The sequence below is a fragment of the Corylus avellana genome, chromosome 6, assembly GCF_965113065.1.
Source record: "Corylus avellana chromosome 6, dhCorAvel1.hap1.2, whole genome shotgun sequence".
NCBI lineage: Eukaryota > Viridiplantae > Streptophyta > Magnoliopsida > Fagales > Betulaceae > Corylus > Corylus avellana.
In genome coordinates, this window is record NC_142495.1 from 2754794 (window position 1) to 2781452 (window position 26659).

Sequence of the window (26659 nt, forward strand, 5' to 3'; positions counted from 1 at the left end):
CGAATTTTTAGGTTTTTTTCATATTTTTTATTTTTTAAATTTCTGTTTTTTTTATATGGGTTATCCATGTCCTAGATTTGTTTCATAACTGTAGTTGTACATGAATTAACAAAAACTTGAAGTCATAGATATGCACTTAATTGTAAGAATTTTTTTGATTGTATCTATGTCTTTGTAACCTCATAGCATTTAACTATGATTTTTTAGAGTTTTATGCTGTATATTGTAAGATTTTTTTGCTTTGTATTTTTAGAGCTTTATACTTTTGATCTTTTATCAATGAAATCTACAGATTTTTCTGAAAAAAAAAAAAAAAAAAAGATTAAACTACGATGTGGGGGTAGAGTATTAGAATATCAGTTTGTATACGTATTTCATGAATTATTGTTGCCGACTTTACTCCACTCTCAGATTCATACCCAAACCCTGCAAAAAGTAGCAACTCTTACCAAAAAAAAAAAATCCATGGAGACGCTTCACTCCCGTAAGCTTCTTCTCCGACTCTGTCTTCTCTTACATCTCCATTTCTCTTCACTTCTGCTTCTCTCATCAGCTTACACTGTCCCTGATAAGTACTTCATCAACTGTGGAGCGTCCGAGAAAGTGACCACTAACGATAGCCGGGACTTTGTCGGCGACCAAGATTTCTCAGGTGGAAAAGGCAAAACTGTCAAAAGCAGCAACTCATCAATAGACACTCTGTATCGAACAGCAAGAGTTTACGAAAGGACATCTTCATATGAGTTCCAAATCACCGAGAACGGTACATACATAGTACGCCTCCATTTCTTTGTTTTCTCTTCGTCTCCTGATCTGTCTGTTGCTCTGTTCGATGTTTGGGCTTCTGGGTTCTCACTCTTGACAAATTATAGCACCCGAAACATAACTACTTCTCCAAGGATTGAGGAATTCTTGCTCACCATCCCACAAGGAAGTTTTAAAATCTACTTCATACCTTCTCAGGAGTCATCTTTGGCTTTCGTAAACGCCATAGAAGTCTTTCTTGCCCCTGACAACTTCTTCGTCGATAACACCACTCGCATAACTTCCACAGGAGTTAATTTTACCTACAGTGGTTTGCTCTCTCAGGTTCTACATCCAATCCATAGGATCAACGTTGGAGGTGACAATATCAATGGTGATAATTTATGGAGAAATTGGGTGCCAGATGATAATTACTTAGTGAGACCGGTGACTGCGAGTAATAAGACCTACGGTTCAACGCCTAATTACCAGAGTACAGAGGTGACAGATTATACAGCCCCAGCTCTTGTCTATCAGACAGCCAAACAGTTGAATGCAAATGCTAGCAACAATTCCAGTGTTTCAAATGCAACCTGGAGTTTTCCCGTCAAGAAGAATGCTACACACTTTGTTCGGGTCCATTTTTGCGACATAGTAAGTACTACACCTAATGATTTGTGGTTCAATCTCTCTATCAATAGGAACTATAGACAGACGATCATTCCTTATGGTATAATTCCATATCTGGCTGCTCCATTCTACTTGGATTTTGTGGTTGATCCAGATTTTTCAGGATTTATGAATGTCAGTATAGACGTGCTTGAGGACTCAACCATTCCTTATGCCTTTTTGAATGGACTGGAAATTATGGAGTTCACGAAAAAATCAAATTCCACTCCCACGGAAATTAATGAATCAAAGAAAAAATTCTCCCCCGTTATAATTGGTCTTGTAAGTAGTGGGGCATTTGTCGTTTTGGTAGTGGCGGTGGCCACAGGTTTGAAATGCAGGAAACGAGAGCCTGATCAAAGTTTGGTAGAGCTTCTTTTTGCAGGGAACAAGTTGACTGAAAGTTCTAATGTGTCCCTTGCTCCTAATCTAAACCTCAGTTTAAGGATATCTTTTGCTGAAATACGGCGTGCAACTGAGAACTTCAATGAAAAACATTTGATTGGTAAGGGTGGATTTGGGAAAGTCTACAAAGGAACTCTTCGAAATGGTACGACAGTGGCTGTGAAACGAAGTGAAGGAGTTGGGAATGGGCAGGGTCGTGATGAATTCCATACGGAGATCATGGTGTTATCTCAAATCCGCTACCGCCATCTTGTATCTTTGATTGGGTATTGTGATGAAGGGGATGAGATGATTCTGGTTTATGAATTCATGGAAAAGGGGACTCTCAGAGATCATCTCTATAGTCAAGATGGTGGTTCTGATAAATCATTTTCACTATCTGAATTGTCTTGGACTCAAAGACTTGACATTTGCATTGGTGCGGCTAAGGGCCTAGATTACTTGCATACTCAGGCAGGAAGAATCATACACCGTGATGTGAAGTCAACCAACATTTTGCTTGATAAAGATTATGTGGCTAAAGTTGCTGATTTTGGCCTTTCAAAGTCAGGGCCTCCTGATCCAGAGCATTGCACCAATGCTTTGAAGGGTAGCTTTGGTTATTTTGATCCAGAATACATATTAACCCAACAGTATACTGAAAAATCTGATGTGTACTCCTTTGGAGTTGTGCTTTTTGAAGTTCTTTGTGCTAGACCGCCCATTGACAACTCGCTTCGAGAGGAGGAGGTGCCCCTAACTGATTGGGCGATGAAGCTGCATGGGAAACGCCAACTTGAGAAAATTATTGATCCTGTGCTAGTTGGGAAAATTAAGCCTGCTTCATTGCGAATGTTTAGTGAAACTGCTGCCAAGTGTTTGAAGCAAAATGGTATTGGGAGGCCTAATATGCGTCAAGTGGTATATGACTTGGAATATGCACAGCAGCTTCAAGAACCTAACAGAGAGCAGGCTGAAGTCACCGGAACAGTTATTTCTTCATTGGACGGGTTTCAGTTTCATGGTGATTGGAATTTTCCTCTTCAGGAAGATGATGAAGCACCCATTATAGGGGATGATGATTCTGTTTCAGCGGCTACTGAAGCTGTGACATCTAAATCCAACTGAGGATTGATGGACGGTGCCAGACAGTCTGCATTATTTTTGGGGTAAAATGCTATTAGTCTCTATTATGTCGTCCTTGTTTTTTTTTTTTCCCTTTTCCTAGCGCTTAATTTCTAAACGTGTTGAACAGAAGACTTCTATTTTCTCCTTGATCACTTGGAGTGTTTTGTTCTTACTATGTAGAAGTGGCTTGTAAAATATCATGATTTCTATTTGCATGTTTCAAGTGAAATCGAGAGGATCATGATTACTTGCACAAATCAATAAATTGAAATTGTCTTATTGATGCAATAATCCCAAAAAATAAAAGCTAGCTCTTGTGAAGGGAGAGGGGATCTCTTTGTCTAAGGCTAATAGATAATCTTTTCTAAAGAAAAAGGTGATTGTAAAAGATAATGCTTTCCAATTTTTCTCCTCCATGGGTAATCTCTTTCATAGTGCCTTTTTCTTTTTCTTTGTTGATGGGCTAGCTGGGATGTTCTTCATAGTACTTTTTTAACAACTAAAGGGACCCATATCCAATAATTTGAGTTACTGTGGCCCTCTAGTGAATGAACTTTGGATAAAGAAATTAGACAGGATACTGTTCATATCGTGGCTCCAAAGCTCAAAGGCATTTGGACTATTCTTTTCATTTCAGGTCGAAACTTCTTTCAAACCACGTGCAACACGACATACATCTGACCCACAAATCCTATATGATTTGTTAGAGAATTTACATTATCTTTGATTTCTCTTTTTCCACTTTGGTTGTCATCAACTTTATTCCATCCTCAGTTGCAGATTAGGTATGATGTACAATCAAAAGTAACTTTTGTTAATACTTTTTATATGGTATTTTTTATTTAATGTTTAAAAAAATGTTTTGATGTATCATAGGTGTGAAAGTATTTTGGTGTTGAAAAATGCTACATACATTTTCAAGTATTATTATATGATGTAACAATGATATTATATGTACTTTCATTTATTATTTTATTTAATAGTAGTTTTTACCGACAAACAAAACCTCTATAGGGGTACCGACATCCATGGAAATGGTACATTCTTGAAAGATTCTTTTTCCACTCTTTCCTCCCATTCCTCTCCATTTCTCTTCACTTCTTGAAAAGTAGATTTGATTAATATGAAAGAAAAAAATAAGAATGTTTTGTATAAAAAAATTAAAAATCTTGTTTTGTTGTGATTTTTTTATTTGAATAGTAATAAAAAATTATTGATGTGATGTAAAAAGTAAGAATATTATGATTGATTTTGAAAAGAATTTTTTGAAATTTTGGGTTCAGTCCAACCTATTCCTTTGCCAAACACGGCTAGAGATGAACCACAATTTCAGCATTTGGAGCAATTAATGTAAACTTTAGGGTCTCTTTCGATGTGTTTTCTAAAAATTGTTTTGAGCATAATTGTAAGAAATTTCTTAGAAACCAATTTTTAAAAATAACATGTCTTTAACATATGAGATTTTTTTTTTTTTTTTTTAATAATATGTGTTTTTCACATGGTTTTTTAATAGCTTTAGAAACATATATCGCTTTTAAAATTTAATTTGTATGAAATTTTTACAAACTAATTTAAAGAAAGTTTATACCTCAGATCTCAACCCTTTTGAATTGTGTTCAAACATTTCATATCCTGCAATTTTATTTAGAACTAACAGTTAAACCCCATTGATGTGACTTCATAAAATGTACCAATGCAAAATTGATTTCTATCATGGTCTTGACCTTTTTGGTAATCTCAACTTCAGTGCATCCGACAACATCATGTAATCAAAACAATGATAATGTACCCTCAATTTTAATAAAATAACAAAATTATTCTTACTAAAATAAAAATAAAAGGACAAAGTTTTTCTCCCTCTTGTGTGGATATGTCAACAAAAAAAAAAAAAAAAAAAACAAAGTTGAAGGAATTTTCTTTAACCTTGTCTATAAAAGTGACATGTGTCCATGAACATGTGAGATGCACATGTTTTTTTAATATCAGAGACAAATTTAGAATAAATTTTATTAAAAACTCATGTATATCTCACATGTTATTAAAAAAATGGACACATGTCATTTTTTATAGACTAAATTGAAGGAAATTCCTCCAACCTAGTTTGGAAGGAAAACTTTGTCCAAAACAAAAATACTAAAATTTATTTATTTATTCAAATTTTAAGGGTATTTTTGTCTTATTCAAAATTTTAAAGGGGTAATTTCGTCATTTTGCTAGCATTGGGGTGGTACATTGTTATTGTTTTGGTAGTTTTAGGGGTAAGTTGTCATACTTGATAGTTTAGGGGTAGATTATCATTGGAGTGGTAGTTTGAGGGAGTTAAGTGAACTTTAACCTTTTCTTTTTGTTTTCTCCAAAAACAAATAGGCCAAATGGACAGCCCAAATTGTGACAAAAAATACAAAGTGTGCGTTGGGTACCTTCTGGAGAGACCCAACTATCGCATTGCCAATTTTCCAGCTCCAAATGGCCGAATCAACCATCGGCCCCAAACCGGCCATCCCTTGGGCCTTGGTCCTGGAATTGATTCGTCGCCCAACCAAGCCACCCTCTTTTATTTTATTTTAGTTTAATTTATAATTTGCCTAAGGCAATTTTTTTGTTAGGTTCCTGAAAATCGTAGGAATAATAATAAATAAAGCAGTGGATTCAAGAATTTATTTTAATAGAGACAGAAATAAAATAATAAAAATATAATGAAATTGTGGCTTGCAAAAGATAATTTAGTGCTCAGATAAAAAAACTTTCATCATATGATTCACAGAACAGAATTACGGCGTAAAAGTAACCAATAGCGATGAACAAGCACAAAAGAAAAAATTTGTAGTAGCCTAATAGGTAAGAAGTAGTGTAAAACACTATCTCCTTCGATTTACTCTAATTTTTGAGTTAAAATTTGGACTAAAGTGAATTTTATAGAGGTTAAAGTGCCAAGGATATAAAATTTGACTTTATTGTACAGGAGCTAGTAGAAAATTTTGGCATAAAAACAAATAAATAAAAAATAAATAAAAATTAGCTCCCGCCCTTGGAGCAGATTTTTTTTTTTTTTTTAAAAAAAAAAAAAAAATTAAATTAAATTCCTTATGGGGGGTAGTTGGGTTGAATAAACCTCTGCCCTACGTCTTCTGCAATCTGCCCCCTTGAGTACGTTAACGCGTTCTGCCACACACATGAGATTAATGCATTCGATTCAACTATTCCACCACCCAAATAAAGGTTCCAGGACTCCTTCCAAAAGTCAAAATCTCGATAATTATATCGATAATGAATTTTATATATATATAATGTTAATTAAATAATTAAATATATATTTTTTATTAGCTTAAGTAATTATTTATCATGGTTTCAAAGTAAAAATTCTCAATTCGAACTTGATTCCAAAACAAACTCCAATTTCATTTTAATTAAATATTTTGAAAGATTTTTTTTTTTTTTTCTAATATGAAGATGCCGTAGATTTGATAAAAAAAATATTATAAAAATGATAGAAGGGCAAGCATATTAGACAAAATAATGATGAAATAAAATATGATTATTAGGTATTGAATGATTGGTATAAGATTCCAATTATTTCCAACTTGTGTTGTGTTCAACCCCTCTGGCTCCAAACTGGCAACCGGAGTGACTGCTATAGCTCTTCTCTTCCGTGCACAAAAAGACATTTAATTCTTTTGGACAGTTGATGTTTTTGGCTTGCAGCCTATTGAAACCCCGAAATTATCCTCGACTGTATGCACACGGCTATTGAATACAAAAGGGTTTTTAACTCGAAAGTGGGATCAGACTTTTCGCATTGGAAAATTATGATGGTCCATCATTCAACTCGAAAGTCCACTAGCAGAACTGACCAATCATGAGTCTTTCCCCTACAATGTTTCTGTCTTCATTTAAGGTCCACAATTATCAGATAAGCGTTGCCCTGACTGAAAGTAAAGCTAAGTTTTCTCCGCCATATTCATGGAAAAGCTTCAGCTCCACAACACCCATATCCCCCTATTTGCTCTTCTTCTTTTTCTCCTCCACTTTTCATCCCTTCACTTTCTGTCTTTGGCTTACACTCCCCCAAATAAGTACTTCATCAATTGTGGTTCAGCTTCCAACGTGAACGCCGCCCTCCGGAATTTCGTTGGGGACTCGAATTCCAGTGACTTGATTTCCGCTTCCGTTTCCCTCTCAGGGAAAAGCAGCACCGTGAAAGACAGCAACCAGTCCTCAGGTGCATCATCTCTCTATCAGACAGCAAGAATTTTCAGACAGAACTCTGCTTATGAGTTCAGCATCGAAGACAATGGTACCTATTTTCTACGTCTCCATTTCTTTGCTTTCTCTTCCCCAACTACTCCGACTGATCTCTCCACAGCTCTTTTTGACGTGTCGGCTTCTGGGTTTTCACTGTTGCTTAATTTCACTCCCAAAAGCTATAGCAACTCCCCTATACTAAAGGAATTCTTACTTACCATCCCTCCTGGAAAATTCAAAGTGTACTTTGTTCCTCGAGAATCATCTTTTGCATTTATAAATGCCATAGAAGTCTTCCTTGCCCCTCCAGACCTCATCTCTGACGAAGCCCCACTAATGCATGTTAGTCCTGCAGGAAAACGTAACCATAATTACACGGGTGTGCTCTCTAAGAGTTTACTGAGCATTTACAGGATCAACGTTGGAGGCCCTGCACTCACACCAGATAATGAATCGCTATGGAGAAACTGGGTTCCGGACGATGAATATATCAAAAATCCAGGCGCTGCAGTCGATAGCCCATTACACTCCGGTAGGCCTAATTACCAGGGAAATTTCACTGAATTCATTGCCCCAGATCTGGTCTACCAGACTGCGAAACAGATGAATATAAATAATAGCAGTCAATCCAATCTTTCCAACATAACATGGTCTTTTAATGTGAGTAAGGGTGCTGCACATCTCGTTCGAGTTCACTTCTGCGACATTATTAGTACATCACTTGCCACTCTGAAATTCAATCTTTATATTTATCGTAACTTCGGTTTGAAGATTGATTCCTACGAGTATGCTGACTATTTAGCTGTTCCTTTTTATGTCGATTTGGTGGTTGATTCTGATGAATCTGGACTTATGAATATCAGTATAGGCTCTCGGGATGATTCTGATCAGAAAACTGCCTATTTGAATGGGCTGGAAATAAAGGAGATACTGAATAATTCAGGTTCAGTTCCTTTAGTAAGGGCGCACAAGAATAACCATGTTTTTCTTGTGGTTGGTTCAGTTATTGGAGGGTTGGTTCTAATCTGCATTTTGGTAGCTGTACTCTTTTTGGTTTTCAAAAGCAGGAAGCCGAAGCCTGTTGAAAATTCAGACTGGTCACCAGTACCTGCACTTGGAGGAGGGAGTTCTCACAGCAGGGTGACCGACGGAACCAGAAATGGCTCCCTTGGCTCCAATTTGAATCTCGGGTTGAAGATGCCTTTTTCTGATATTCAATTTATGACAAACAACTTCGATAAGAAATTACATATTGGTAAGGGTGGTTTTGGGAATGTCTATAGAGGAACTTTTAGGGATGGCAAGAAAGTTGCTGTGAAACGGAGTGAGCCAGGGTCAAACCAAGGCCTTCCAGAATTCCATACAGAGATCATGGTTCTGTCCAAAATTCGACACCGCAATCTTGTTCAATTGATTGGGTATTGTGATGACAGGTCTGAGATGATTCTTGTCTATGAGTTCATGGAAAAGGGGACTTTAAGGGAACATCTATACGCTTCAGATAAGCCTCCTTTGTCTTGGAAGCAAAGGCTTGAAATTTGCATTGGTGCAGCAAGGGGTCTTCAATACCTCCACAAAGGTTCAGCAGGGGGCACTATACATCGTGATGTTAAGTCCACCAACATCTTGCTTAATGAAAATCTTGTCGCCAAAGTTGCCGACTTTGGCCTTTCAAAAACAGGTCCTCTGGATGAAACCCATGTCAGCACAGTTGTTAAAGGCACTTTTGGTTATCTTGATCCTGAGTATTTTAAGACCCAACAGTTAACAGAAAAATCGGATGTGTACTCATTTGGCGTAGTTCTTCTTGAGGTGCTATGTGCAAGGCCCCCAATAGATCCAACGCTTCAAAGGGAGCAGGTGAATTTAGCAGAATGGGCAATGATATGCAAGAAGAAAGGGTTGCTTGAAGAGATTGTTGATCCCTCAGTGAAGGGTCAGATTGATCCCAACTCCCTAAGAAAATTTATTGAGACAACAGAGAAATGCTTACAAGATTGTGGTGCTGATCGGCCCAACATGGCTGACGTTCTATGGGACTTGGAATATGCATTACAGCTTCAGCAAAATGCAATGCGGAGCGAGCCACACGAGGACAGCATAACCAATTCCTCAGCAGCATTCGTGATGCCCAGTGTTCAGAGGTTTCCTTCAATTAGCATGTCGTTTGAGAGAGATGATACGCCTATTCTTATGGATGATGGCTCCTACGTCAAAGCAAGTGAAGTTTTCTCCCAGATGAGAATTGATGATGCCAGATAATGATATTTGGTTGTTGAGGTCTAGTAACCAAATATGTCAGGTATGCCTACTTTGTTTCCTCCCAATTCACAAACTAGATTTGCCTGCTACTTCTGGTTGCCAGTGCAGGGGAAACTCCCTGCCCTATGCCCAGACCATAAGTAAAGTGGGAGAAGTAGAAATTTATAATAAAATGTATGAAAGATAAGGCAGATTTTGTGATGTCTAAGAACATTCACATTGACCTGTTCAATGTTTCTCTAAATTTGACTCAAAATATATATATATATTTTTAATCTAGTTAGCCACTTTTAAAAACCACTAAAATCAAACTATCTAAATATTTTTCTACTTTAACTAATTTTTTTTTTTTTTTTATGGGGTAAATACTAAATAACCCCCTGGGTTTCACTTAATTTTTTTTTTTCTTTTTTCCTTTAAGGTTTATTTTTTATCACAGGAGATCCTTCTGATTTTGATAAAAGATCAAATTCGTTATTCCGTCCATTGACCGTTAGTTGACCTAACGGAACTCCACGTAGACCAATTAGAAGTTGACATTTGGCATAACACCCAATTAAATTTTTATTTTTAAAATTAAAAAATTTGGAGGTGGCCGAGCCGAGTCACCTCCTTGTGGCCGAAACCACCCCCAGTACCCACTGGGGGTGGCTGAAACCATCAAGACACCCCCAATTTTTTTATTTTTTTTATGAAAAATATAGTTTTTTAATTTTTTAATTTTAATTTTTTTAAAAAAATAAAAATTTTAATTAGGTGCCGCATCATCACTGATGACGTGGCCACTTATGCCAAATGTCAGCTTCTAATTGGTCCACATGGAATTCCGTTAGGTCAACTAATGGTCAATTGATAGAATAATGAATTTGGTCTTTTATCAAAACGAGAAGAACCTCATGTGATAAAAAATAAACTCTATGGAGGAAAAAAAAAAAAAAAAATTAAGTGAAACCCTAAGAAGTTATTTAGTATTTACCCCTTTTTTTATTGATAAAACCAACTTTGATGCACAGCTGGTATGGATTTCGATGCCCAACTACTTTCATACCAAAACCCTAGAAGCTAAAACCATTTATGAAATGACGAACCCTAGAAATAATCATGGATATGAAAACTAATCTCAGTTCTTCCGAACAAAATTCAAAGAGGGAAATAGAACCTAAGATTCCTAATTATTCATGGCATAATATGTGTACCGGGCATGAGATGGAGAAGATGAAGAAGAAGAAAAATAGAAGAACAACCTCTGCCGAGTATACATTCCTTGAGACGCTTGGTCCGTCGCGTTTAGCTTCAAATCCACAAGGCATGAACGCAGAGAAGATGAACCAACGAAATGGGGATCGAGTGGCGCAATGTAGGAACCAAATAATATTTAAAAAATTAAAACAAACAAAAAACTAAAAATCTCCATTTCTAGATAAATTTTACAATATACATCATTTAACAAACTTTTTATTTAATGGTGAATTTAACTTTTTGTCAGTAACTTTTTGTATGTAAACAGTCGAATTGAAAGGTGAAAGTTATTTATTTTTTAATATTCTTTTGATTTTTTTTTTCCTTTTCAACTAAAATAAGTTTTTAATGCATGAATCTAAAAGTTGGTTTCATTAATAAAATAAAGTTAAAATAGATAAATATTTATAGAGATGGATGCTTAGTGATTTTAAAAAGGGACTAGCTAAATTTGAAGAGTTCATTGTAAATACTTTTTTTTTTTTTTGACATACTGTAAATACTTAATGCTCTTTGAAGTTGGAGATTAAGACTAACATAAGTTAAATTTAACCGTAAATATAAAATTTGTTAAATAATGTATTTTGTGAGTTTCATTAAAATTTTAGAGAAAAGCTAAAAGTAGGGAGTTTAATGTGAATGCATCAATAGGGCCCGAATATATGGGTGATTATGTATTCTTTGTGGGTGATTAAGAAGTGATCATTTCAGTTTTGCAACAAACCCCCGCATTATATCATCAATCACTTCTTTCATCGGTACTCATATGAGAAATGTATCTTGAGATGAGCCAGTTAGGCAAAAGGATGGAACAAAATTTTCCTAAATTTATCCTAATTTTTATATCTTTTCGCCTATTATTATTATTATTATTATTATTTTGAATTGTCTTTTTGCCTAAATGACTCCTATCTATTTCATTTAAAATTGAATTAAATGGAAAGGTCCATTTTCCTAATTATGAGTGTGCATCATGAAAGTTATGGCAACATCTCATCACATATAATTGTACCATAATAATTTGAAGATGTGCTGTCTCCTCAAATAGCGCATTTTCACCCCTAAAAGAGAAATGTTGTATCATATATATCCCAGTTGCGACGTAGCCAAAACTTTAATAAAATAGTAACCTACACACAACTACACAAGGGCAGTCACGTAAATAATCAGAGCAGAAAAAGAAAAAAATATATAGTAAAAGTCTACGTACTCTTCAAATTATTATCCAATTCGCAATGCAATCCAAATTCGCAATGCAATCCAAACTTTTAACTTGAACAATGTCTCGCAAACTACCCAAAAAAAAATTGTGGGTACACCAAATGAGCTCATCATCATCCCTCTCCGAATCCTACTCATTGCACCAATATGGATTGTATCTAGCTAATTCTCTTCTCATTGTCGAACACCTTTTGGACTCACTGCACAAATAAATTTGATGTGAAATATTAATGATTGTTTAAAAATTTGACATGTCATAATATTTAGCTTCTATTTGTCAAATATTTTAAGCAATCCTGGCTAGTAATTATATATGTGTCATATGGTACCATAAATAGTAATGATTGTTTAATATTTAATGCATGTCATAATTTTAGCTAGATTGGTCTTTAATGGGTAACTCAATCGACTGTGAATCACGCCTAATGAAGCGGAGGTCACTAGTTCGAATTCTTCATCCCCTTCCCTTGTGTAGACATGTCCCAAAAAAAATATAAAAAATCAAGCTAGATTGCCGCTTGTCACAATTAAAAAACTATACCATTATGTTTTTTATATATATAAGCATTTTAGGTATACACTAAAAAATATTTGTTAGCATTTTAAACGGTCATCTAAATTATTCTCTTGAAGGATTATGCTTTTATATGTATATGATGAGCCAATCCGCTCAAAACTCAAGATACAATTAGGCTGATTTTTTTTAAACTAAAATAAATAGAAAATTTACTCCACCGCCGAATGCAAATACTCGTGTTCAGCATTTTTTTTTTTTTTTTAACATGTCCGCACAAGAAAGGTGAGCGAAATTCGAATTAATAACTTCCGCTTTATTAGACGTGATTCTAACCAATTAAGCTACATCTTGAGAACTCGTGTCTCGTGTTCAGCTTTCATGCTCCATCCAGTCGCATCCGTTGAACTATTGTTGGAGTTTTATGGCAGTAATATAACATTCAATCCCTTGTCCTCCAAACTGGCTACCGGAATTACAGGCTACTATGGCCATTCTCTTTCTGACCTGACACAAAAAAGACATCTAAGGCTCCGTTTGATAAACAATTTTGCCATGATTTTGGCACAAAATTATTCATCCCACTTTTTTATTTTTTTAACATTTTCTTACTTTTTACATCACATCAATAATTTTTTGTTACTATTCAAATAAAAAAATCACTACAAAACAAATTTTTTTTATTTTTCTATACTAAACATTATTACTTTTTCACTTCTTTTTTTTTTTAAAAAAAAGACATTCTTACTTTTTTTTTCACATTAATTAATTTTTGATATAATATCCAACTAAAACCCAAACAAAATCGTTTTTCAAGAATGCTTTCTGGCACTTCAAACCTTCTAAATTAAATGCCTTCACTAACTTATGAGTTGAAAATTCATCATGGATCGGTGGTCTATAATTCAACTCGAAAAGTCTACTGGAAGACCTATCCTGAGTCTTTCTCCTACAAGGTTTTTGTCTTCATTTAAGGACCACAATTATCAGATAAGCATTGCCGTGACTGAAAGTAAGCAAAGTTTTCTCCGCCATATTCATGGAAAAGCTTCAGCTCCACAACACCCATATCCCCCTATTTGCTCTTCTTCTTTTTCTCCTCCACTTTTCATCCCTTCACTTTCTGTCTTTGGCTTACACTCCCCCAAATAAGTACTTCATCAATTGTGGTTCAGCTTCCAACGTGAACGCCGCCCTCCGGAATTTCGTTGGGGACTCGAATTCCAGTGGCTTGATTTCAGCTTCCGTTTCCCTCTCAGGGACAAGCAGCACCATGAAAGACAGCAACCAGTCCTCAGGTGCATCATCTCTCTATCAGACAGCAAGAATTTTCAGACAGAACTCTGCTTATGAGTTCAGCATCGAAGACGCTGGTACCTATTTTGTACGCCTCCACTTCTTTGCTTTCTCCTCCCCAACTACTCCGACTGATCTCTCCACAGCTCTTTTTGACGTGTGGACTTATGGGTTTAATTTCACTCCCAAAAGCTATAGCAACTCCCCTATAATAGAGGAATTCTTACTTACCATCAATCCTGGAAAATTCAAAGTGTATTTTGTTCCTCGAGAATCATCTTTTGCATTTATAAATGCCATAGAAGTCTTCCTTGCCCCTCCAGATCTCATCTCTGACGAAGCCCCGCTAATGCATGTTGGTCCTGCAGGAAAACGTAACCATAATTACAGGGGTGTGCTCTCTAATAGTTTACTGAGCATTTACAGGATCAACGTTGGAGGCCCTGCACTCACACCAGATAATGAATCGCTATGGAGAAACTGGGTTCCGGACGATGGATATATAAAAAATCCAGGCGCTGCAGTCGATCGCCCATTACACTCCGGTAGGCCTAATTACCAGAGAAATATCACTGAATTCATTGCCCCAGATCTGGTCTACCAGACTGCAAAACAGATGAATATAAATAATAGCAGTCAATCCAATCTTTCCAACATAACATGGTCTTTTAATGTGAGTAAGAGTGCTGCACATCTCGTTCGAGTTCACTTCTGCGACATTATTAGTACATCACTTGCCACTCTGAAATTCAATCTTTATATTTATCGTAACTTCGGTTTGAAGATTGATTCCTACGACTATGCTGACTATTTAGCTGTTCCTTTTTATGTCGATTTGGTGGTTGATTCTGATGAATCTGGACTTATGAATATCAGTATAGGCTCTCGGGATGATTCTGATCAGAGAACTGCCTATTTGAATGGGCTGGAAATAAAGGAGATACTGAATAATTCAGGTTCAGTTCCTTTAGTAAGGGCGCACAAGAATAACCATGTTTTTCTTGTGGTTGGTTCAGTTATTGGAGGGTTGGTTCTAATCTGCATTTTAGTTGTACTCTTTTTGGTTTTCAAAAGCAGGAAGCCGAATTCTGGCGAAAATTCAAACTGGTCACCCGTAGTACTTGTATTTGGAGGAGGGAGTTCTCACAGCAGGGGAACAAGAAATGGCTCCCTTGGGTCCAATCTGAATCTTGGGTTGAAGATGCCTTTTGCTGAAATTCAATTTGTGACAAACAACTTCAATAAGAAATCACTGATTGGTAAGGGTGGTTTTGGGATCGTCTATAGTGGAACTTTAAGGGATGGCAGGAAAGTTGCTGTGAAACGGAGTGAGCCAGGGTCAAACCAAGGCCTTCCAGAATTCCATACAGAGATCATGGTTCTGTCCAAAATTCGACACCGCAATCTTGTTCAATTGATTGGGTATTGTGACGACAGGTCTGAGATGATTCTTGTCTACGAGTTCATGGAAAACGGGACTTTAAGGGAACATCTATACGCTTCAGATAAGCCTCCTTTGTCTTGGAAGCAAAGGCTTGAAATTTGCATTGGTGCAGCAAGGGGTCTTCAATACCTCCACAAAGGTTCAGCAGGGGGCACCATACACCGTGATGTTAAGTCCACCAACATCTTGCTTAATGAAAATCTTGTCGCTAAAGTTGCCGACTTTGGCCTTTCGAAAACAGGTCCTCTGGATGAAACCCATGTCAGCACAGTTGTTAAAGGCACTTTTGGTTATCTTGATCCCGAGTACTTTAAGTCCCAGCAGTTAACAGAAAAATCTGATGTATACTCATTTGGGGTAGTTCTTCTTGAGGTGCTATGTGCAAGGCCCCCAATAGATCCAGTGCTTCAAAGGGAGCAGGTGAATCTAGCTGAATGGGCAATGATATGCAAGAAGAAAGGGTTGCTTGAAGAGATTGTTGATCCTTCAGTGAAAGATCAGATTGATCCCAGCTCCCTAAGAAAATTTATTGAGACAGCAGAGAAATGCTTACAAGATTGCGGTGCTGATCGGCCCAACATGGCTGATGTTCTATGGGACTTGGACTATGCATTACAGCTTCAGCAAAATGCAATGCGGAGAGAGCCACACGAGGACAGCACAACTAATTCCTCGGTAGCATTCGTGATGCCCAATGTTCAGCGGTTTCCTTCAATTAGCATGTCGTTTGAGAGAGATGATACGCCTATGCTTATGGATGATGGCTCCCACGTCAAAGCAAGTGAAGTTTTCTCCCAGATGAGAATTGATGATGCTAGATAATGATGTTTGTAGACTCTATTTGTTTTTTGATATGTATTATCACTACTTCTAATTGTAAAGATGTGTTGTAATTTGCACTGCTTTTCCCTGGCTTTGTTTAGCCAGTATTGTTTATCAGAAAAAGGTGTTATATTCAGGCGGCTATAAATCGTGTGTATCTATTATAACGTTGTTTTGATCATAAGATTAGAGATTGCCTTTTCAAAAAAACTTTGAAAAATCAGACCAACAAAGTGACATATTTGTCTCTGTTTATAATAAAATTAATGGTGAATGAAACACGCTAACTCAACGAAAATATACGAGTGATGGACGCCACAGTGCCAAAAAAAAAAAAAACATTTCTCTTGTTTAAACCAAAATTTAGAGCGGAAGGTGTTGAGTATTGGGCTTGTTGTATGGGGTTTGCTTGTTACTCACCTGAATGCCAATGGACATATTCATTGTGTTGTGTTGGTATGTACCTAATTCAGAAAAATCACTCTTAATATTTTTTATTTTGTAAAGAAACAACAAAAGGTAAAAAGAAAAAAAAATCCATCGCCAAACAAAACCTCTATATAAGGGTACCGACATACATGGAAATGGTACATTCCTATAAGATTCTTTTTCCACTCTTCCCTCCCCTTCCTCTCTAATTCTTTTCACTTCTTAAAAAGTAGATTTGATTGATGTGAGAGAAAAAAGTAAAAATGTTTTGTATAAAAAAAGTTATAAATTTTGTTTTGTTTTGATTTTTTTATTTGAATAGTAATAAAAAGTTATTAATTTAATGTAAAAAGTAAGAATATTATAGTTGATTTTGAGAGTAATTTTTTAGAATTTTGGGTCCGGTCCAGCCTACTCCTTTGCCAAACACAGCTGGAGATGAACCACAATTTCAGCACCTGGAGCAATTAATGTAAACTTTAGGGTCTCTTTTGATGTGTTTTTAAAAATTGTTTTGAACATAATTGTAAGAAATTTCTTAGAAACCAATTTTTAAAAATAACATGTCTTTGACATATGAGAAATATATATATTTTTTAATAACATGTGTTTTTCACTTTTTTTTTTTAATAGCTTTAGAAACATATATCGCTTTTAAAATTTAATTTGTATGAAATTTTTACAAACTAATTTATAGAAAGCTTATACCCCGGATCTCAACCCTTTTGAATTGTGTTCAAACATTTCATATCCTGCAATTTTATTTAGAACTAACAGTTAAACCCCATTGATGTGACTTCATAAACTGTACCAATTCAAAATTGATTTCTATCATGGTCTTGACCTTTTTGGTAATCTCAACTTCAGTGCATCTGACAACATCATGCAATGTTTTGTAGTCCAAATTTTAATAAAATGACAAAATTATCTTTACTAAAATAAAAAAAATATATATATATATTAAAATTTATTTATTTTTTAAAATTTTAAGGGTATTTTTGTCTTATTAAAAATTTTAGATGGGTAATTTTGTCATTTTGCTATTATTAAAGGGTACATTGTCATTGTTTTGATAGTTTGGAGGATAAGTTGTCATACTTAATAGTTTGAGAGGTAAATTCTTATTAGGGTGACTGTTTGAGAGGATTAAGTGAACTCTACCTTTTTTTTTTTTTTTTCTCCAAAAGCAATTTAGCTGATAATTACAAATGGGCCAAATGGACAGCCCAAATTGTGACCAAAGAAAAAAAAAAAGTGTACCTTGGGTACCTGCTTGAGAGACCCAACCACCCAACTATCCCATTGCCAATTTGCCAGCCCCAAGGCCCCCAAATGGCCGAATCAACCATCGGCCCATACCGGCCATACAATTCCCTTGGGCCTTGGTCTAGGAATTGATTCGGCCAGCCCAACCAAGCCACCCTCTTTTATTTTATTTTAGTTTAATTTATAGCCTAAGGCAAATTTTTTGTTAGGTCCTGAAAATCGTCGGAATAATAATAAATAAAGCGGTGGATTTAAGAATTTATCTTAAAAAAGACATAAATAAAATAATAAAAATATAATGAAGTTGTGACCTGTAAAAGGAGGCTCAGTGCTCAGATAAGAGAACTTTCATCATATGATTCACAGAATAGAATCACGGCGTAGTAGTAGCCAGCAGCAATGAACAAGCACAAAAAAAAAAAAATTTGTGATAGTCTAGTAGGTAAGAAGTAGTGTAAAACACCATCTCTTTCGCTTTACTCTAATTTTTGAGCTGAAATTTGAACTGGACTGAATTTTTTAGGGGTAAAAGTGTCAAAGATATAAAATTTGGCTTTATTGTATAGAAGCTAGTAGAAAATTTGGGCAAAAAAAAAAATTAGCGCCCGCCCTGGGAGCAGATTTTTTTTTTTAATTCCTTATGAGTTATGGGGGGTAGTTGCGGTGAATAAAGCTCTGCCCTACCGCTACGTCTACTGCAATCTGCACCCTTGAGTACGTTAACGCGTTCTGCCACAGACATGAGATTCAACTATTCCACCATCCAAAATAAAGGTTCCAGGTCTTCTTCCAAAAGTCAAAATCTGTTTATATATATATATATAATTAAATAATGAAATATATTTTTTTATTAGCTTAAATAATTATTTATCATGATTTCAAAGTAAAAATTCTCAATTCGAACTTGATTCGATAACATACTCCAATTTCAATTTAATTAAATATTTTGAAAGATTTTATTTTTCAAATATGGAGATGCCGTAGATTTGATAAAAATATTACAAAAATGATAGAAGGGCAAGCATATTGATTATTGGACAAAATGATGATGAAATAAAATATGATTATCAACCCCTCTTGCTCCAAACTGGCTACCGGGCCAGTGACTGCTATAGCTATTCTCTTCCGTGCACAAAAAGATTTAATGCTTTTTGGACAGTTGAAACTTCCCTTTACAAGATGTTTTTGGCTTGCAGCCTATTGAAACCTCCAAATTATCCTCAACCGTATGCACACGGTTGTTGAATACAAAAGGGTTTTTAACTCGAAAATGGGATCAGACTTTTCGCATTGGAAAATTATGATGGTCCATCATTCAACTACAAAGTCCACTAGCAGACCTGACCAAGCATGAGTCTTTCTCCTACAATGTTTCTGTCTTCATTTAAGGTCCACAATTATCAGATAAGCGTTGCCGTGACTGAAAGTAAGCAACGTTTTCTCCGCCATATTCATGGAAAAGCTTCAGCTCCACAACACCCATATCCCCCTATTTGCTCTTCTTCTTTTTCTCATCCACTTTTCATCCCTTCAGTTTCTGTCTTTGGCGTACACTCCCCCAACTAAGTACTTCATCAATTGTGGTTCAGCTTCCAACGTGAACGCTAACCTCCGGAATTTCGTTGGGGACTCGAATTCCAGTGACTTGATTTCGGCTTCCGTTTCCCGCTCAGGGAAAGGCAGCACCGTGAAAGACAGCAACGAGTCCTCAGGTGCATCACCTCTGGCTCTGTATCAGACAGCAAGAATTTTCAGACACAACTCTTTGTATGAGTTCAACATCGAAGACTATGGTACCTATTTTGTACGTTTCCATTTCTTTGCTTTCTCTTCCCTAACTACTCAGACGGATCTCTCCACAGCTCTTTTTGACGTGTGGACTTATGGGTTTAATTTCACTCCCAAAAGCTATAGCAACTCCGCTATAATAGAGGAATTCTTACTTACCATCAATCCTGGAAAATTCAAAGTGTATTTTGTTCCTCGAGGATCATCTTTTGCATTTATAAATGCCATAGAAGTCTTCCTTGCCCCTCCAGATCTCATCTCTGATGAAGCCCCACTAATACATGTTAGTCCGGCAGCATTAATTAACAACAATTACACGGGTGTGCTCTCTAAGAGTTTACAGAGCATTTACAGGATCAACGTTGGAGGCACTGAACTCACACCAGATGATGACAAGCTATGGAGAACCTGGGTTCCGGACGATGGATATATCAACAATCCAGGCGCTGCAAGAAATAGCACATTAGACTACAGGCCTAATTACCGAGAAAATAATCAAAATATCAATGAATTCACTGCCCCAAATCAGGTCTACAAGACTGCAAAAGAGATGAATATAAATTCTAGCGCTCAAAGTACTCAATTCAATCCTTTCAATATAACATGGTCTTTTATTGTGAGTAAGAGTGCTTCACATCTCGTTCGAGTTCACTTCTGCGACATTATTAGCCCATCAATGGCCACTCTGAAATTCAATCTTTATATTTATGGTAACTTCGGTTTGAAGATTGATTCCTATTATGTAGCTGTTCCTTTTTACTTCGATTTTGTGGTTGATTCTGATGAATCTGGACTTATGAATATCAGTATAGGCCCTCGGAATGATTCTGATAAGCCGAAAACTGCCTATCTGAATGGGCTGGAAATAAAGGAGATACTGAATAATTCTGGTCCAGTTCCTATAGTAATCGCCCCCAAGAATAACCATGTTTTTCTTGTGGTTGGCTCAGTTATTGGAGGATTGGTTCTAATCTGCATTTTAGTAGTTGTACTCTTTTTGGTTTTCAAAAGCAGGAAGCCGAATTCTGGCGTAAATTCAAACTGGTCACCAGTAGTACTTGTATTTGGAGGAGGGAGTTCTCACAGCAGGGGAACAAGAAATGGCTCCCTTGAATCCAATCTGAATCTTGGGTTGAAGATGCCTTTTGCTGAAATTCAATTTGTGACAAACAACTTCAATAACAAATCACTGATTGGTAAGGGTGGTTTTGGGATCGTCTATAGTGGAACTTTTAGGGATGGCAGGAAAGTTGCTGTGAAACGGAGTGAGCCAGGGTCAAACCAAGGCCTTCCAGAATTCCATACAGAGATCATGGTTCTGTCCAAAATTCGCCACCGAAATCTTGTTCAATTGATTGGGTATTGTGATGACAGGTCTGAGATGATTCTTGTCTACGAGTTCATGGAAAATGGGACTTTAAGGGAACATCTATACGCTTCAGATAAGCCTCCTTCGTCGTGGAAGCAAAGGCTTGAAATTTGCATTGGTGCAGCAAGGGGTCTTCAATACCTCCACAAAGGTTCAGCAGGGGGCACCATACACCGTGATGTTAAGTCCACCAACATCTTGCTTAATGAAAATCTTGTCGCTAAAGTTGCCGACTTTGGCCTTTCGAAAACAGGTCCTCTGGATGAAACCCATGTCAGCACAGTTGTTAAAGGCACTTTTGGGTATCTTGATCCCGAGTACTTTAAGTCCCAACAGTTAACAGAAAAATCTGATGTATACTCATTTGGGGTAGTTCTTCTTGAGGTGCTATGTGCAAGGCCCCCAATAGATCCAGTGCTTCAAAGGGAGCAGGTGAATCTAGCTGAATGGGCAATGATATGCAAGAAGAAAGGGTTGCTTGAAGAGATTGTTGATCCTTCAGTGAAAGATCAGATTGATCCCAGCTCCCTAAGAAAATTTATTGAGACAGCAGAGAAATGCTTACAAGATTGCGGTGCTGATCGGCCCAACATGGCTGATGTTCTATGGGACTTGGAATATGCATTACAGCTTCAGCAAAATGCAATGCGGAGAGAGCCACACGAGGACAGCACAACTAATTCCTCGGTAGCATTCGTGATGCCCAATGTTCAGCGGTTTCCTTCAATTAGCATGTCGTTTGCGAGGGATGATACGCCTATGCTTATGGATGATGGCTCCCACGTCAAAGCAAGTGAAGTTTTCTCCCAGATGAGAATTGATGATGCTAGATAATGATGTTTGTAGACTTTTATTTGTTTTTTGATTTGTATTATCACTACTTCTAATTGTAAAGACGTATTGTAATTTGCACTGCTTTTCCCTGGCTTTGTTTAGCCAGTATTGTTTATCAGAAAGAGCTGTTATATCCAGGCCGCTATAAATCGAGTGTTTCTATTTCACCCTGCACTTCTATTATAATGTTGTTTTAATCATAAGATTAGAGGTCGCATTTTCAAAAAAACTTTGAAAAATCAGACCAACAAAGTGACATGTCTGTCTCTATTTATAATAAAATTAATGGTGAATGGAACACGCCAACTCAACGAAAATATACGGGAGATAGACGCCACAATGCAAAAAAAATAAACATTTCTCTTGTTTGAACCAAAATTTAGAGCGGAAGGTGTCGAGTATTGGGCTTGTTACATGGGGTTTGCTTGTTACTCACCTGAATGCCAACGGACATATTCATTGTGGTGTGTTGGTATGTACCTAAATCAGAAAAATCACTCTTATATGCTTAATATGTAAAGGTAGGAATCTCGGAATGTCCATTTATTTTGAGAATATTGGACAGAATATTGAGGAACTACTATATATGAAATGGCGTCCGCCTAGCCACCCAACCTAAAGGTTTAGCTTTCTACTGTAAAAGAATGGAATTCATGTAATTTTCCTTCACACTTATTTGTTTGGGCCCAAAGGTATTGGAGAATTTTGGTCGTTGCTTTGAGGGAGCCGTAACCTCATAAATATCATACTATTAATTATTCAATAACTCTAGGTTCTTATAGAAGACTCCTGAGCATCTATCTCCAGCAATAGTATGTAATTTTAGCTACTCAAATATTTATTTTTTTGTATTTTAGCTATTAGTTTTTCAATACAAACTCCAACATATTACCTATTCAACTCTCTACTTTCTTTAAATATTATTTTCTAACACAATTTTATTGAGAATAAAAAGTAATCATTGAGCTAATCTGTTGGAAATGTTCAAGGGATACTTAAAAGAATAAGGGAAATAAGATTATATTATTCCGTGAAGAATGATACTCCTTATTTTTTCCCAAATAGAGAATACATTATTTGAAAGGAAAAATATTATATTCTTACCAAATGAGCCTACTTTATTTTATAGCCAAAATGAGCTGGATGGTAGCACTTTTTTCATTGAGATTTTATACCCATGATATGGTTAATTCTACAACGAGAGTGACACTCGAAGCAATTACAAGGAGAGATCCATTGAACCGTACAACGCTCCCTAGCTTGACCGTACTCTTCAGAATGAGAAGCCTACAGTTCGCTGGACTTTCCCGTAAAAGGTTTGAGTTGATATTTACAGTTGCATGGAAGTTGGCCTGCCCTTCTACTTTGGAGTGCCAAACTGTGGTTAATTACCTTCCAAATCACGACCAATTTCAACCATGGCGACCACACAGAAAAGTTGGGAAGTTATTGCAATTTGGGTAACTTATAAATTAATGGAAAGTTAAAGAAAGAAAAAACGATAAGCTCTATCAACAATGGAAGGAGTTTTACTCTATATTAGTGAAAAATGCCTAGTCTAAATACGATACATATTTTACAAATAAGTCTGAGACGATCGAGAAAGGAAGTAATTTGAAAGAGAGAATATATATATATATATATATGGCTAGTGGCCAGAGCCTTTCCTGCTAGGTCCAGAAGCCAACGTCGTAAAGACTTGATCTCTCACGGCCAAAACCCGACCACCTACGACGTTGTTGGTTTCTGGGCCACCATGATCAACAACAGCCTTCTCAGGGTTGTCGGTACTCTTCACGATCCCCTCCGGTCGAAGGGCTCGACAGTCAACAAGGCTCAGCTGTGGAAGCGCGAGCAGGATGGAGAGCAGGAGAAGTTGTAGACAAAGGTGCCTCATTGTTGATGTTGTCGTTGTTGAGTTCGTGTTTTGCTTGACACCCGTATTTGATTACTCCTTGAAATATATTCTCTCAGGCAAAGGATGGAGCAGAAAAGATTGTTTTGGAATCTGCATTTCATAAGCTAATTAAAGGGATGGATGGTCTTGGATTGCCAAGGAGTAAGGACGGTGAATGACTTTTTGGCATGGGGGACCCTTAAAGTGCCCATTTGACTCACTTTTCCCATTACTAATGAGGCGTGGAGATTGCAAGTGAATCCAGGCCAATCCCCACTTCTCACATTAGCTAGCCTTTGTACAAAATTCGACTTTTAGAGCATTCATGCTGAACCAATTTGGTGAGCTGCTCCATGGATCCGACTTTTTGCCTTATTGCATGGTTTCAGTTCTCACAGTCGGCACCAGAAATTAAATTGGTTGGTCCAAACCGACCTAATTATTTCATATCATCATCAATATGAAATTATATACACCAAGGCAACCGTCCATGATTGAAATTACATAGCAAACAAGAAGTATTGAGCCGGGGCCTTCTTCTACGATCGCCTAAGTGGTTTAATGGAAGAGTCGACAGTATTGTTCTTATTGTCTACATATTAATTAGTTAAGTGTTATTAAGAAATTAATTAAGTTTTTGAGATAAATTATGATTTAATATAATATTAAGGCAAAAACTCTGACCATATTGAGGGGAGCAGTAATGGAACTGAGGATGGCCGGTATAGGTTTTTTCTTTGCCTATTAGCCCCTACCCATACCAAACTCTGTATCCGTCCCTAGATGGAAGTATTAAATTATCAATAAAGTGAAAAACCCACTTTTATTCTTCCAACTTAAACTTTTAGGATAAATAATAATTGAACAAGCATATGCCATTTGCAAGTAGTGTGGTTCCCTTCATCTTTTTGTTTCCTTCTCGTTCCAAAACCAGCAAATGAAGCAACGGTGCCACCAAACTAGAATGTCACAACATTATAAGAATCCAAATTTGATGGATCGAAGGAAAAGAGCAGATGGGTGTAGCACTCTGATCGCCTTTAGTGATAGGGAATCATCAGATGATCAGAGATGATTAAAAAAAACAAAGATAGAAAAATTCCTTTGGGATGGACGAAAAGGTTGGAGGGGTTTCTTTCTGTGAAGTAATTGTCACTCTTTTTTTGGCTGATCAGACAATAATAAGAGTTCAAATTGAAAAGGTTCATGTTCTCAAGCATTTTTTCAAACTTAATAATGTTACTTTTGAGAATGAGAATTGACATAACTAGCAGTCTAAGATTCAGTCAATAAACAATATCTTGTGTGGTGGACGAATATTTTTTACATTGGAATCAATCAAATGCTGCCCCGGCCAGTTCCACGGTTCCAGCTATGCCTTCCAATTCTCATTTGCAAGTACCCACTTGTGGGCGAACTTGGACTAAGCCTTTTTGTGTATGTTAGAATAAGGAAAAATTGTAAAATTGTTTTTTTTTTTTTTTTTTGGAGTTTGAGGCAGTGGCAAATAATTTCCTATGATTTTAAAAGACAAATGACTTCTCGGGGTGATATGGTGTGTAAGAAATAATTTTTCTTAAGAAATTTTAGAAGGAGGACTTACGTCTTTTTTCGTGTCATTCTAAAATTAATTTGATTTTTAAAATTATTGTTTGATCAAAATATAATAATAGTCTGTCACAAATCTAATTATAATTTTAAAACTCACATCAATTTTAAGAGGATTGGTCATGGGTCTTCATTCTAAAAGTGGTTGGCCACTACTAAGGCCAAAGGGGGTGGTGTAACACTCTTTTTTGTTTTTATTTATAGGTTTTCTAAGATAAATGTTTAATTTCTTACTAATCCTAATAAAAGAATTGTCATGAGTAAGTTATTTATTACACAATCAGAGCATATGTTTATTTTGATTTTAAGAAGTTAGAGCATCTCCAACAAAAATAGACAAAATAGCTACTGAAAAAATATAAATTTTTACTTTAATTACTCATTTTTCTATACACACTCTAATACGTTCTTTACTCTATTCTCTATTTTCTTTAAATATTATTTTGTGTGAGAGAGTAAAAGAAAGAAAGTGAAAGATAAAAAATAATAAACAAAATTTATAGTGCGGATAATGAATAGGCTAATCAGTCTATTTACTATTTATGAATAGGTTAATCAGCATATTTATTATTCATACTAGATAAAATAAATAAATAAATATAATTAATTAATTAATTAATTACCTACATGTTGGACATTAAGAAATATTAATAATAACCATATTTAACCATTATTACAAATTTAGCTATCGAGAAAATCATTGACTAACTATTCTGTTCACACTAGATGCTCTTATCTGTCACCGTCTCAAACTCTACGAACCGATTTTGCAATTTTCCCTAACATTGGGCAATTATTTCAAAAGTTATTTCTCTTGAGTTACGAGCCGTGGAAGGTGAGTGCGGATTGGTGCCTTCGGGGTTTGGTCTTGGTGGCGTGGGCTCGTTCAAACAGATCTATCAAGAATGGATTCACTTTCAAGTATTAGACAGAGTAGGACAAAGGACAGAAAGTGATCTGTTTGAACGCTACATAGATTTTTATTTCGTGTAAGACTAAATGACCAGCCCAGAAGCCCAACAAGTTATATATATAGATTTTGATTCAGCAAAACTTTATTGGCCCAAAACATTGGATTTTCACGAAGGAAAAGTTTCACCGAACGTGGCGATGATCACAACCGTTAGATCAATGAACACTTCCGGTGAAGCCACTACTGCAGTAGAGCTTAACATAACGCAAGTGCCTAAAGATCAACGTTAAAAGGGAAATTCTTATCCTCCTCAAATTTTCTTAATTGGATGTGATTTTTAAAATTACTAATAATCAAATTTTAAAAATAATTTCAAATTGACAAAAGAGAAAAAAAAAATAAGTGTTATCTTTCTAATATTATTGGTGGTGTCATATTAATTAATTAATTAATTTATTGAATTTGATGACGTGTAAGCACAGCCTTAAACATTGAGCCAAGAGCTGGTCCGGGAAAAATGTTGCAACTCGTGGCAAGCAAAAGACGGAGAACAAAAAGGGTGGTGGTTAAAAGAGGAATCTAAGAATTTT

At 36.2% G+C, this 26659-nt stretch overlaps 1 protein-coding gene and 3 pseudogenes across 2 annotated transcripts; all 4 read left to right on the plus strand.

Annotated features, from left to right (window-relative positions):
- Positions 1-411: 411 nt before the first annotated feature.
- Positions 412-3206, plus strand: LOC132187551 (putative receptor-like protein kinase At5g24010 pseudogene; annotated as a pseudogene).
- Positions 3207-6726: 3520 nt separating this feature from the next.
- Positions 6727-9708, plus strand: LOC132186479 (putative receptor-like protein kinase At2g23200). Of its 2 annotated transcripts, XM_059600458.1 has the most exons (2): positions 6727-7219; positions 7523-9708. In XM_059600458.1, the coding sequence occupies exons 1-2, from the start codon at positions 6886-6888 to the stop codon at positions 9427-9429; spliced, it is 2241 nt and encodes a 746-aa protein (XP_059456441.1). In that variant the 5' UTR covers positions 6727-6885; the 3' UTR covers positions 9430-9708. The 2 variants fall into 2 exon arrangements, with proteins under 2 accessions (XP_059456441.1, XP_059456440.1); XM_059600457.1 differs by having other exon boundaries at positions 6727-9708.
- Positions 9709-13244: 3536 nt separating this feature from the next.
- On the plus strand, positions 13245-16101 carry LOC132186734 (putative receptor-like protein kinase At5g24010 pseudogene; annotated as a pseudogene).
- A 2916-nt stretch (positions 16102-19017) lies between these two features.
- Positions 19018-21734, plus strand: LOC132188224 (putative receptor-like protein kinase At5g24010 pseudogene; annotated as a pseudogene).
- Positions 21735-26659: the final 4925 nt, after the last annotated feature.